The sequence below is a fragment of the Cervus elaphus genome, chromosome 26, assembly GCF_910594005.1.
Source record: "Cervus elaphus chromosome 26, mCerEla1.1, whole genome shotgun sequence".
NCBI classification, from domain to species: Eukaryota; Metazoa; Chordata; class Mammalia; order Artiodactyla; family Cervidae; genus Cervus; species Cervus elaphus.
The window spans coordinates 17,822,511-17,835,238 of record NC_057840.1 but is presented as its reverse complement, the minus strand read 5'-3'; the positions used below and the strand labels follow the sequence as shown (position 1 = coordinate 17,835,238).

The 12,728-nt window shown below is 39.3% G+C and overlaps 1 protein-coding gene across 1 annotated transcript in view; it reads left to right on the top strand.

Annotated features, from left to right (window-relative positions):
• Positions 1-11,103, top strand: part of STX7 (syntaxin 7) — a 54,320-nt gene extending 43,217 nt beyond the window's left edge. Inside the window, exons 5-10 of the mRNA XM_043888229.1 lie at positions 73-210; positions 1,077-1,129; positions 1,675-1,771; positions 3,133-3,205; positions 6,916-6,998; positions 9,762-11,103. Of these exons, the coding sequence (XP_043744164.1) occupies positions 73-210; positions 1,077-1,129; positions 1,675-1,771; positions 3,133-3,205; positions 6,916-6,998; positions 9,762-9,854 (537 nt within the window). The 3' untranslated portion in view covers positions 9,855-11,103. The remainder of the gene's footprint in view (positions 1-72; positions 211-1,076; positions 1,130-1,674; positions 1,772-3,132; positions 3,206-6,915; positions 6,999-9,761) is intronic.
• Positions 11,104-12,728: the final 1,625 nt, after the last annotated feature.

Genomic DNA, 12,728 nt, shown 5'->3' with positions numbered 1-12,728 from the left:
AAAACAGCTTTTGCAAATTCTGCAGAACTTCACAGCTTGATTCTAGCAGGTTTCTTTTCCCCGCCTCTCTAGCGTCAAAGGAAAATACAGAAGGATCGCTTAGTGGCTGAATTCACAACATCGCTGACAAACTTTCAGAAGGTGCAGAGGCAGGCTGCTGAGAGAGAGAAAGAATTTGTTGCTCGAGTAAGAGCCGGCTCCAGAGTATCTGTGAGTATTTAAAGCAGCGTGTAAACCTGAACATGGTATTCCCCGGGGTGTGAGTATTTAAAGCAGCGTGTAAACCTGAACACGGTGTTCCCCGGGGTGTGAGTATTTAAAGCAGCGTGTAAACCTGAACACGGTGTTCCCCGGGGATCCTGTACACACTACATGGCATGGTTTTTGAGTCTTAAAGACCTGTGACTATCTTGGAAATCGGTGTTGAATATTTATTTTCAGGAGTTTCTGCTCAGTTTTTAAAAGGATGATAATTGCATATTATTGTGGTTATTCTGTCCATGTCATGGAACAAAAGATTACAGATTATATAAAAATACGGAAACGTTCTGTCAGAGAAGATTAAGAATCAAATCCTGATTTGCACCTGAGGCTGTTACTTTGTATTCCTGCTGGAGTAGAAGACTCTTGACTCCTGGGTTATATGAAGATGATTTGAAATGAACAGAGTGAATGTATTGTGTGAATACTGAAAATGAACTTAGACCTGGAGAAGATAAATGGAAGGATAAGTTAGAGTGGAATTTTGATTTTAATTTTAAATCTCCCTGGAACTTCTCGTGCTTCCTTGTTCCTTAATGTAGAGGTTCTAAGGCTACATTCTGTTTTAATCAAATAATATTTATTATTTGGCTCTTGAGAATATTTAATGAATTCCTCCCATGTCAGCTTAGGGTATAGTTTTATTATTGCTTGAAGTAATTGACTTAAAATATTAGAACAAGAATCTTTCTCTTTTCTTACACCTCTCCTCCAGTGTGGACATAAATCGATTTAAATTATTATAAAGGAAAATACGAGTGTTGTGTGCTTTTCCTTTGTGCCTTCTCAATCCATTCTCTTACTAAATTATTCAGGGCGGTTTTCCTGAGGAGAGCTCAAAAGAAAGGAATCTTGTATCCTGGGAAAGGTAAGAAGTATAAAACAGTATACAGTGTAAAAGATTATTTTTCATATTTGTTTTTTACATCATGGTCTTGGGCAAAATTAGCTTTCAATATCATGATTCCTAAGTTATTTATAAATAGAAAACAATACATTTGAAAAAATTTTTAAATAATTATTATAAAATATATAAAAACAGTCCAGTATACTAATAATACTCTTTAAGTAGTTATTTATCCAAATAAATATTATTGACTTAATTTTTGATTAAAATTATTTTTGATATAGATTATTCCCGTATGTGAGATTTAAGTCAACCAAGAAGAAATACTGACTTGCCAGATGTAATAGCTTCCAATAATTAAGTAATAACTCTAAAAAAAAATCATTGAAATGAAAATGAATAAAATTTGGTTAGCATTTCTGTTATACTTTTAGAATTTAAGTGAGCAATTCTGTGACTTTGAAGCAAAAATGTTCTATTCAATAAGTATTTCTGTAATAAGAAGGAAGCGCCCTTGTTTCCGTAGCAGTTTTTCTTTTTTTTACATAGTCCTTTCTTTTTAATAGCCAAACTCAGCCTCAAGCTCAGTTGCAGGATGAAGAAATTACAGAGGATGACCTGCGCCTTATTCAGGAGAGAGAGTCTTCTATCAGGCAACTCGAAGTAAGCTTTACATTGTAGGATTGAGCTGCCTCCGTTAGTGAGCTTGTTCTCAAGATGCTTAGGTGATGCTGGGAGAAGGGTCAAGAGAGAAAACTAAATAAATATCAGTTCGGTGGCATTTCTCATATAAGTTAGAATCATTGCTTTTAAAAAGAGTCATCTCTTTAGAAATTGTGCTAGGATGAGAAAATATACTCCCCTCCACTCCAAATTTTCTTTCTTTTTTTAAAAATTCTGTTAAGTCATCTGACCATTGAGAAAAATATCAGTCTAGTTCATTCAGAGAGTCTGATGAGTCTGGATGGCTTCCATGGCACATAATACACATCACACCTGCATGAATCAGATTTCTTCCAAGGGCTTTAAACGTATTTTATTTCCCTTTAGTACATGTAGGATATCGAAGAGGTCTGAAAGGTTTATAACCTTAGTTCATAGGGAACCTACCGGTTCCCTGAAAATTGGCCTGATAATAGCTAACAATAGCTACCATTTATTGATGGATTCCATCCATCAAGCACTATGTGATAAATTGTTCGTGTTGTCTCATTTAGTTTTCATAAAAGTAACTTAACTGTGTCATTATTATTCCCCATTTTACAGATGAGAAAGCCAGGTTCTAGGATCAATGTGTAAATCGCCCCACTCTTCCTGAATAAAGTACTTACATGTTACTCTTTAATCAGGCAAAATAGTAGTTATATATGAAAGAAAATTAAATTTATAACTTATTTATTCATCACTATTCCATTGTGTATTCAAGTTTATTAATTTGAGAATTTGAATTTACACCTCGTTTTATTCTTTTAAAATGTCAAATCGAGGGACTTCCCTGGTAGTCCAGTGGTTAAGAACCCATGTTCAGTGCAGGGGACATAGGTTCAGTGTCTCGTCAGAGAGCTAAGGTCTCACACGCTGTGAGGAAATTAAGCCCACGTGCCACAGAAAGACCCAGCACAGTCCTGAGTGTCAAATTGACATACAAATTTTTACTAGAATATTCTCAGTGTTTTTGAGGAAATACTGCTTGTGATAACAAGACTAATCAAATTGCATGGTGTAAATTCAATAACACACCACCCTTCTCTATTACATAGATGGTTCATTTCCATTCCAAATCACCTGATATTTTTAACATTACAAACTTGTTTTAGAGAAATGGTTACAGTTATTCAGAGTCTACTTACTTGGGATTGCCTATGGTCAAATAGTTTTCTCATATGCCCAAAATGTATGTTATTAAGTCCAGATGCATGGTCACCTAGGTATGAGTAGTGGTTTGGGTTTTTTAAAAATTTTCCTCCTTTGCGGATTGGGGACTGAATTTCTGATTATAATAAAATGTACTTTTTTTCTCTTAGGCTGATATTATGGATATTAATGAAATATTTAAAGATTTGGGAATGATGATTCATGAGCAAGGAGATGTAATAGGTAAGCCCTACATGTGAAATTTCATGAGGTGGAAGCAGGCCATATGCAGTTTCCCTGTGGTAGCTTCTCAAGCCAGAGTAACTTACCTCCTTTTCCCTCTTTGAGTCTTCCTGGAGTCAAAAGTACCATGTCTACAACAGACGAAGCACCACCCTTGGCATTATATGAAACAGATTAATTTTTGGCTCCTACTGGTTGAAGTGACCAATTTCATGTATTTAAGAAGTCCCAAATTTAATCAGGGTCTGCTGCTGCTGAGATCATGGAAGGTTCCATGTAGCATCATGCTAGCTCATTCCCAGGACCTCTGGTTTCTGTCTTATCCCCAGTTTAATTCTCATCACACCAAGGCTTCAGAGAAAATGTCTTTTCATAACGTGCACACTGTCTTCTCTTCTCAAGTAGAGGGAATAAGTAGCCATTTGCCTAAACATTCATTCTCATAACTTTTTTAGCATATTAATTTAGTAGTATTACTTAATTACTGAGAATTCTTTTAATTCTTTTTTATAAACTCTGTAAGACTTCCTTTAAATTTTAAATGTAATTCATATAGGATATAATTATAAGCATTGATCAAGATTCTGACCTTCTTTATCATTTTTAAGTATGAAGATATTTGTGAGTATACTAAAGATATATTTAATATGTTTTCTGAATTTGGTGTAGTTTAAATACTTGAACCTATAGTTTAATTATTATTTTTCTATTCTTACCCTCTTCTGTAGTCCCAGTAGATCACAGGGTAAAACTTAAGAAACCATTCATTCATCCAATAAATATTTATTGAGTGCCGACTACATTCAGGCATAAATCTAGGCATTGAGGATTCAGCTGAAATTAAACAACAAATAAAAGATATTGTAATCTAATTGGAGGAGAGAGACAATTAAAACAGAAAGGAAAGTAAGTGGTGATAAGTGTTTATGGGGAAAATAAGGCCAGATTGGGGTGGGACAACAGGTACTGGGGGAGACGCTGCTTTTCAGCGTAGAGTCAGTAAGGGCAGGTGATGTTTTAGTGAGGACTTCACGGGAGTAAGGAAGCCAGCAGGAGAAGAGATGCCAGGCAGAGGGACCAGCAGGTGCCCTGGCCTTTGGGCAGAAGCATGCCTGACATTTTAAGTGAAGGGAGTGAGCACGCGGAGGATGGAGACAGTGTCCGAAGTCACACAGGACCAGAACACATGGGTCCCCGAGCCGTCATGAGAAAAGTTTTTGTGTTAATAGAGGAGAAGCCAGAGGAAGGTGTGAGCAGAAGGGCGTGATCATCCGACTTGGGTTTTAAGAGGCCCACTCGGACTGTTGGGTTGAGAACATAAGGGAAGGGGAGGTGTCTGGGCTGGGGTCTTAAATCTGGGCATCTTCTGCCCATGGATGGTATTTAAAACCATGAGATTAGGTAAGATCACCTGGCAAATAAGTAGAGATAGAGAAGAGAGGGGCTTCCCTGGTGGCTCAGTAAAGAGTCTGCCTGCAATGTAGGAGACCTGGGTTTGATCCCTGGGTTGGGAAGATCCCCTGGAGAAAGGAATGACGACCCACTCCAGTATTCTTGCCCAGAGAATTCCATGGACAGAGGAACCTGGCGGGCTACAGTCCATGGGGTCACAAAGAGTGTGACACAGCTGAGCAAGAGGAGGTTCTAAGGACTTGTAAATATTTAGAGCACAGTCAGCAAACTGCGTCCATTCATTTATGTGTTGTCTAAGCAGGTTTTGTACAACAGAGGCATAGTTGAGTATTTATGACAGAAACCATAAGAATGAACTGCAAAGCTTAAAGTATTTATTATCTGGCACAAAGAAAAAGTTTGCCGATCTCTGATTTAGAGGCTAGAGAGCCAAGGAGGAACCAGCAAAAATGACCAAGAAAGAATAGCCAGTGATGCAGAAGAAAACCACGTGAGTGTACAGTTTTAGGATGGGGTGGAGGAAGCATTTCAGGGCGATGACCCTTCTCTCTCAGATGCTGCTGTTGGGTTAGGTGAGCTGAGGATCAAGAGTTGACTGCTGAATTCAACAACATGTCAGGCATAGATGACCTCAGATGAGAGCTGTGCTGGTGAAATCGTGCAGATAAAAGCACGATAAAGTAGGTTCCAGAGAGGCCGGGAGGAGAGTGACTGGAGATAGCAAACGGAGACAGCTTTTTTAGGAGTCACGTGAGGTCCTAACCGCCAGTGGATGTGGCATCAAGGAGAGATTTGAGGGTTGGCTTGTGTTTAAGATGGCAGCGATAGGATTGATGAGAAAGAAGTGTTGAGTGTGAGAGGGAAGCAATTGCTGGCCTGAGGTTGTTGAGCTAGGCAGCAGGAATGGGATCAAATGCACGCACAGAGGGGTTGGCTGTCGCTGAGCACAGATGGCTCCCACTGGGCACAGAGATGGTTGCATGTGGTAGTGGGTAGGGTCAGAGGAGATTGTGGGAGTGTCTTCTGATTGCTCCTGTTGTCTCAGTGATCTAGAAATAAGGCCCCTGGTGGAGAATGACAGTGAGTAAGGAGGCGTGGGAGATTAGTGGAGAAAGTGTGACTTATCTTCCAGGAGTTGGGGAGATGGGGCAAAGTGCTCTGCAGTCAAGAATTTAAAGTGAAATAAGTCAGCCCTGGTGACTTGTTTGTACCCACATACAGTGGCACAGAATAGGTTGGGGTTTTGTCACCTAAGTGTGACTGCAATGGGGGGATGAGGGCTGACGATGAGTGCAAGAAAGCAGTGGCAAATGACTGTCCGTGGAGTCGAACGTAAGGAAGAGGGAAGTGAGGACGTGACATATGTAAAGGGCCATGAAAAAGGGGTAGGGTCATAACGTTGGGGTCTTAGAAGGAAAGAACTCGCACTGTCCCTGGTGGTGATCAGAGAGGGAGACCTGGAATGGAGATTATAGAGAAGCTGCAGTTGCTGGTAATGACAGGTTTGGAACGTGACCATGGAAGTAGATGGCTCAGAAAGCGTCACAGGCAAAGTTGATGAAAAAAATGTGTGTTCAAAGATTTGAGAGGCCTGGGTATTTGAGGGTCAGCAGTTGAACATTGAGATCACCAATATGGATAATAGTAGAAGCATTGAAGAGAACATCAGTGAAGCAGGGACTAAAACATTCAAGGATAAAGAAAAGACGTCTCGGGATGCCTGCTGCCCTGCGGAGTGACAGAGGTAGGCGTGAGCTCTGACCTCGGCAGGGAGGAGGAGGAGACAGCAGTCGTCCATCCTAGAGATGCAGGATGTTCTACCCCCAGTTCGGAGGAGGGGAAGAAGGAGACCTGTCACCACTGGAGAAGGCTGTGGGGACTCTTAGGAGCCTCGGTTTCCAGCACAGAGGGAGGTTGATGCTGGCCACTGAGCAGGTGATGGTTTTCAGGCCTCCCTCCCTGTTTCCCCTGAACCAAAGCTCAGAATGCTTTGCTTGGTACTGAGTTGGCCATCACAGGATGCAAACTCGGTGACAGTACTTTTGGGGTTTACCGGGTAGAACTGGAGTACGCTGCAATGAAGGTAATCAAGTTCATTTTCTTCACATTGTTTCTGTATGGTTTGAGGCACCTGAGAAATACAGTTGCTAAGAGAAAATTCAGCCGTACGCATATAAACCTTTGAATAATGAATGTATTTAGTCTTAACCATGAATAAAATTAGGTGATTTGCGCAGCTCTATGACTAGCAAGGCAGCACCTGTTTAACAGTTTTGTGTGTGTGTTTTATTCTAAAGATAGCATAGAAGCCAACGTGGAGAATGCCGAGGTGCACGTCCAGCAAGCAAACCAGCAGCTGTCAAGGGCGGCTGACTATCAGGTAATATCAGCTGAGCTGAACTGTCCTGTAAATGAGACTTAAATGTGTATATGTGTGTGTGAGTGTAGTAATCATGTGGCTGGAGATGTTAACATCTAAAATCCCATGGAAGACAGGCCAGAAATATGCCAGTCCTTTAAAACTGGGTTTAGCCTGTCTGTTTTCAGGATTAAACAAGTGTTGTGCCCACAGGAACGGGCAGTTTAGTATTTAGAGTCTTGAGGGGAGTGGTAGACAACTCCAGTCTTTTATGGCAGCTTCTGGTCTCCAATGTCATTTTCACATTTCAGTCCAGAAACCTGTTTGATAGTGATTTCCCTCCATTCCTCGCTGTTCCTTTCTGCCTTTCTTTTTTGTCTGTGATACTTTGGACTGAAGAGGCTAAGATCCTTGTCCCAGAAAGATGTCTCAGGGCCTGTGGAAAATTTATTAGCTTGGAGTGTCCTTGACCAATCAATGGGTATTCAGTCAGCATTCAGCAGACCCTTCACTAGCAATCACATGATCCCTAAAGTGAATCAGGTTAGTATAGGAAATCCATACATATGAGTCAAATATAAATATATACCTAAGACTACAAATATTAGTACCATGAACTATATCATTTAGTATGTAAATCTTTGATGTTTAACAGAGATAAGTTCTTTTGGGGAACCCCTAAATACCACCCTAGCATTTTATTTCCCTTTTAAAGCTTCGTTATTTGTTGATGTAGTTGTTCATAATTATTTTCTCAGAAATTGTCACCTTCCTCTAAAATTTCTAGACCTGTTCAGTCGCTTTTCAGTTTTCTCGCTGATTTTAGACGTTCCCTTTAGTTTTAGTACAGTTTTTCACTGGACGAATCAGTACACATTCTGTCTCATGTCAGGAACGATGAAGCTGGATAGAGGATGCTGAGTTACACCGCTGGTTGTGCTCACCAGCAGAGTAACTCTTGTTTACTGTCTTCATGCATGAGATTCAGACATGCAGCTCAGCAGACTTAATGTCACCGCATCGTAGACTGGGGTATCATTCATGAATAGTTGAAGACACACACACACACACCCAGAGTAATCTGTAACTGTTAAATCTGCTCAGATAGAGTGTTCAGCAAGATTCATCAATGTCATTTCATTTTGCTTTTGAATTTTAGGGAGATGTAGGTATATCTCCAAATTTTACTTCTCCTCTTCCTTGTGGAAGGAAAACCTGCAGCTGCTCTGGGGAAAAAGGGGAACACATCTTCCCAAGCTAAACCTTCAGAGCCAGAACTACCCCCACCCTTAACCCCACAGGACCTGGTGGTTGTTGTTTAGTCGCTTAGTCGTGTCCAACTCTTTGCGACCCCATGGACTGCAGCCCGCCAAGCTTCCTGTCTTTCACCATCTCCCAGAGTTTGCCTGAATTTATGTCCCTTGAATCGATGATGCAGTCCAATCATCTCATCCTCTGTCGCCCCTTTCTCCTGCCTTCAGTCTTTCCCAGCATCAGGGTCTTTTCCAGTGAGTTGGCTCTTCTCATCAGGTGGCCAAAGTATTGGAGGATTGGCATCAGTCCCAGGGAATACTCAGGGTTGATTCCCTTTAGGATCCACTGGTTTGATCTCCTTACTGTCCAAGGGGCTCTCACAGGACCCGGAGGGATGAGAAGAGAGCCATGCAGCACAGGGGCTGGGAAGAGAGCAGTTTCCCCGTAGTCCTTGGCAGCCTTGATATTACATGATGCCTCTGCAAAATGCGGTGTGGTGCTCCTAAATAGTTTGGATAGATTAAGAACATAAAAGAAGGTGGAAAATGTTCTCATCACCATAGCACCCCAGAGTCTTGCCACCCCTGGAGATGGTGCCCCAGGGAAAATAAAATTCTCTAGTGGAATAGTTGTCATTGTTGATGAAGGCACATTACACATGCGTCTGTGGTAACCAGGTAGAGTCTGGGGAAAATACATGGGCAGGATGAAATTGAAATGAACTGTGTTTAAGATATGAAGAGCAGTATTTTGTTGAAAAATTAGATGGCCACATGGAATACTAAGCAGTATTAATAGTTTTTAAGAAAAATTGAGTCAGAAACATATCTTTTTGGTAAATTTTACATTACTTCTGGTTGACCCAAAGCAAATTTACAGACTTTTCTACTTTGTAAGAAAAAAGATTCCTGGATGTTGTCATGAGATAGACAAGCCATTAGAGAAATACAGAAATCTACAGCTGGGCCAGGAATGAAGAATGGAGCAAAGCTCAACCTTTATAATTTAAATGAGTGTTTTTTAATTTTTTTAACTGTTTTTAAAAATTTATTTGTATGTTGAAATTCTGAATGCAGTTTCCATTCATATTTAGGGATGAGAACGATTTAGGAAACTTAAGTAAACTTTAGGAAACATTGTCAAATATTTGCTGATATGGTCAGAGAACTCATTTTGAAGAGCAGTTTTTGATAAAAGTTTAAAAATTGATATCTTTAAGCTGTTTTTTGTTTTCACATATAGGTAAACTCTGTCGCTTCATTTTTATTTCTCTGTATCTTTCCCAACCACACATCTAGAAAAAGCACCAACAAAAGTTGAATAATTATCCCCTGAATTAGTACCATTAGTTCAAGAATATATTTTGAAAGCATAGTACTATATGTATTGAAAAGCAAAAAAAATATAGCCCTAAATTTGAGGGTGAGAAATTACCATTGATTTTACTCTAGAAATGAACCAAATGATGTTCACTTGCCATCGAGATGCTCCACTACATCTGTAAACATGTTTTGTTTTTTGCATCTGCAGCGCAAATCCAGAAAAACCCTCTGCATCATCATTTTTATCCTTGTCATTGGAGTTCTAATTATCGGTCTCATCATATGGGGAGTGAAAGGCTAAGATGATACAGAAGCACACTACTGCACTATGTTATGTAAATTATGTAGGAAGATTCCTTTAATCATGGTGGGTTTTTTTATTATATTATTTTAAAGCAGTTGCCTAAAGGATGGTTCCCGTACTGTTATTTTTATTTGGAAGAAAGTTTTCTTTGGATTAAATCTTATATTTTCTAATGCTGAAAGTTTTCCTATGTATCCCTGCTGGCATAACATTCATGCTTTTCGATCTAATAATCATTCTGCCCACGTTGTATTTGCCTTTCATTTATAATTTATTTTTCCTGTTGACTTAGCTTTTGGAAATGAGTAAATTTAAAGGTGTGTGTGTGTTTCCTGTGTGCATCTTTCCATCACAATGTAACATGCACCCATGTTTGTGTTACTTTGGTTACAGATCTTCAGTTTGATTTGTGCCAGCAGAGGAAACATTGTCAGTGACTTTAAAAAGTAACATATGTGTTTGTGTTTGGTATTTTGTTTTTTTCCTGGTTCACAGCAGCATAAGTTGTCTATTTAACTTTTATATTGGTTTTTCTCTTAAGACCCTTGTTGATTCTCAGTGAAGTCAGTGAATAACTTCCTAATATCTCTTTCACTCCTGATGTGTGGATAGTAAGCATTTGTTGTAGACTGCCGAGTAAAATGCTAAGGATAGATTGCTTTTATATAGGTTCTGCTGAGCCTGACATCCCTTTACAAGGAACTGTGTTGTCCCTGTAAATGTGTAATGTGATCTGGAGGAAGAGTGTGACAAATCAGTACCTATTGTGTTAGAATTCTAAAGATCCCAAACTTGTTCTGCTGTGTATCTCCACAGCTGTTATGATGGAACATTAATTACCTTCCCTTTTGTCCTATAGAATAATGATTACATTTGTGTCCTTGGGTCAAGATTACTTTGGGGAAGTAACTTTCCCACAGTTATTGTTTTCGGGCACCTAACACTTAAAATTCTGGGTTTCCTTTGCATATCATTTTGTACCATCCTGCATTAGCAAATGAATTGGATGTTTGCCAGTTAACTCACTTGCCTTTTTAAATCAATGTTGTTTTAATGCACTAATCTGAATACTACAAAAAAGATCATCTTTATAGTTTGTATTTTATAATGTTCTTACATAGCGGTTTGATAGTGAAGGCAATGTTTTACATGGCAAGCTATGAGACTTCAGTTGGGAACAAATAAAATATTAAGTAACTAAGTAAATTGTATCTTTGCAAGCAAAATAAAGATGATTTTAAAAGTGCCTGGAGAGTTTTATTTCAAGAGAATTCCGCTTCTGCAGGACTTTATACTCACCTCACACTTTTGCCACTGTACTGCCTGACATCGCAACAGAAGAAGTGTAACCACATGGCTACCGATTTGTATATTGCTGGAGTACCAACTCACTCAGAGTTTTTATTTTGGCCCTCTTTTGCTGCTAATAGGTAGAAGCTGTTTTGCTTGTTACCAAAACACAAGAAGAGCCTGTAGAAAACTGTTTTGTGAGCGAATGATTAGAAACGTCAAGACTGTGTTCATTTACATGAGATTGCTTTATTGAACAGGATGGGTGATGCAGGCAGGTGAATTCTTACAAATTTTGCCTATTCTGAAGGCAGTGCAAGCCCATCAGGCCTGCTGGAATGTGATCCTTCTCCGTAAGTGCGCAGAGAAGTATAGTAAGCCAGTCTCTTAGGACTACCTATGGATGCCACATATCAGCTCAATTTTCTGCCGTGATTATATTGGATAAAGTGTTTATTCTCATACAGGCAAATGCAACTACTTCTGTTTATTTCTTGCTGAGTTCCCAATAACAGCAAAAGCACTTACTTTGGGAGACATGAGTTTAAGCACCTTAATTTAAAATATAATATTTTATAAATTATTTTGACTGGGACACAGATCATTGAAAACAGGAGCCCGAGTGGTTTGTACTCTTTTTAAGAAATTTATTAACTTAAAAAATTTTACACAAAATATTTGGAATACAAGAGAGAAAAAAATAAAATGAAAAATGGTACAGTATTCAAATTTTTTTAATTAACAAAGTTTTCCTTTAGGTGAATTTTAGAATCTCTTTGAAAGGTAATGCTTACTTGCATGACTGTCAACATATCTGAATCTGTTTGAGTCGAACCAAGTCTCAAGCTGAAGAAGTTTCCTTATCAAATGACACGTCATTCCTTTTAGTGTGCTTTGAAGACATACTTGCACAACCCCGACTGTGATTAACCAGCCTCTTTGCTTAAACTGAATGACAGTGTCACAGGAAGGGTTTGACCACTGTATCAGTCGTTAAATATTATGGAAATGTTTTGGTTTTGCACAGTGATTAGTGGTAGAAGACTGTCTGGTGCCATTCCAACAGAATGCAGCTTGTCTTTAGTAGGCATGGGATCAACCCTAGAAAATACAAATGTGGACACAGATGGAGCTTGATCTCAGACAGCAGACCGTGGAGACAGCCTCTGGAGTCAGGCCTCTGCTGGGTGCCCAGCAGTTGGTTTGAATTGTTCACTGAGAGCACTGCATCTTGAAGAGGCTGCAACAGGGTCTTCTTCTTCGGTGTCCTTGCTGCTTTTGTTACCAAATAGTAAATTCAAGAGGGAGGGGAGTCTGTGTATACCTATGGCTGATTCATGTTGGATGTTGGCGGAGACCAGCACGATTCTGTAAAGCAATTACATGCTTCAATTTAAAAAAAATTAAATTTAAAAAAGTGAAATCTCATGCACAAAAAAATTTGTTTTGAGTACTGATTTAGATAGATTGACAATGAAAAAAGACTTTTTTTATTTTGAAGGCTTCTCGTTCTGCACTTTGTTCTGGTTAGGAAAATAGACTTGTTTACCATAGAGAAACAGAACTGCTTATTTTTTTTTC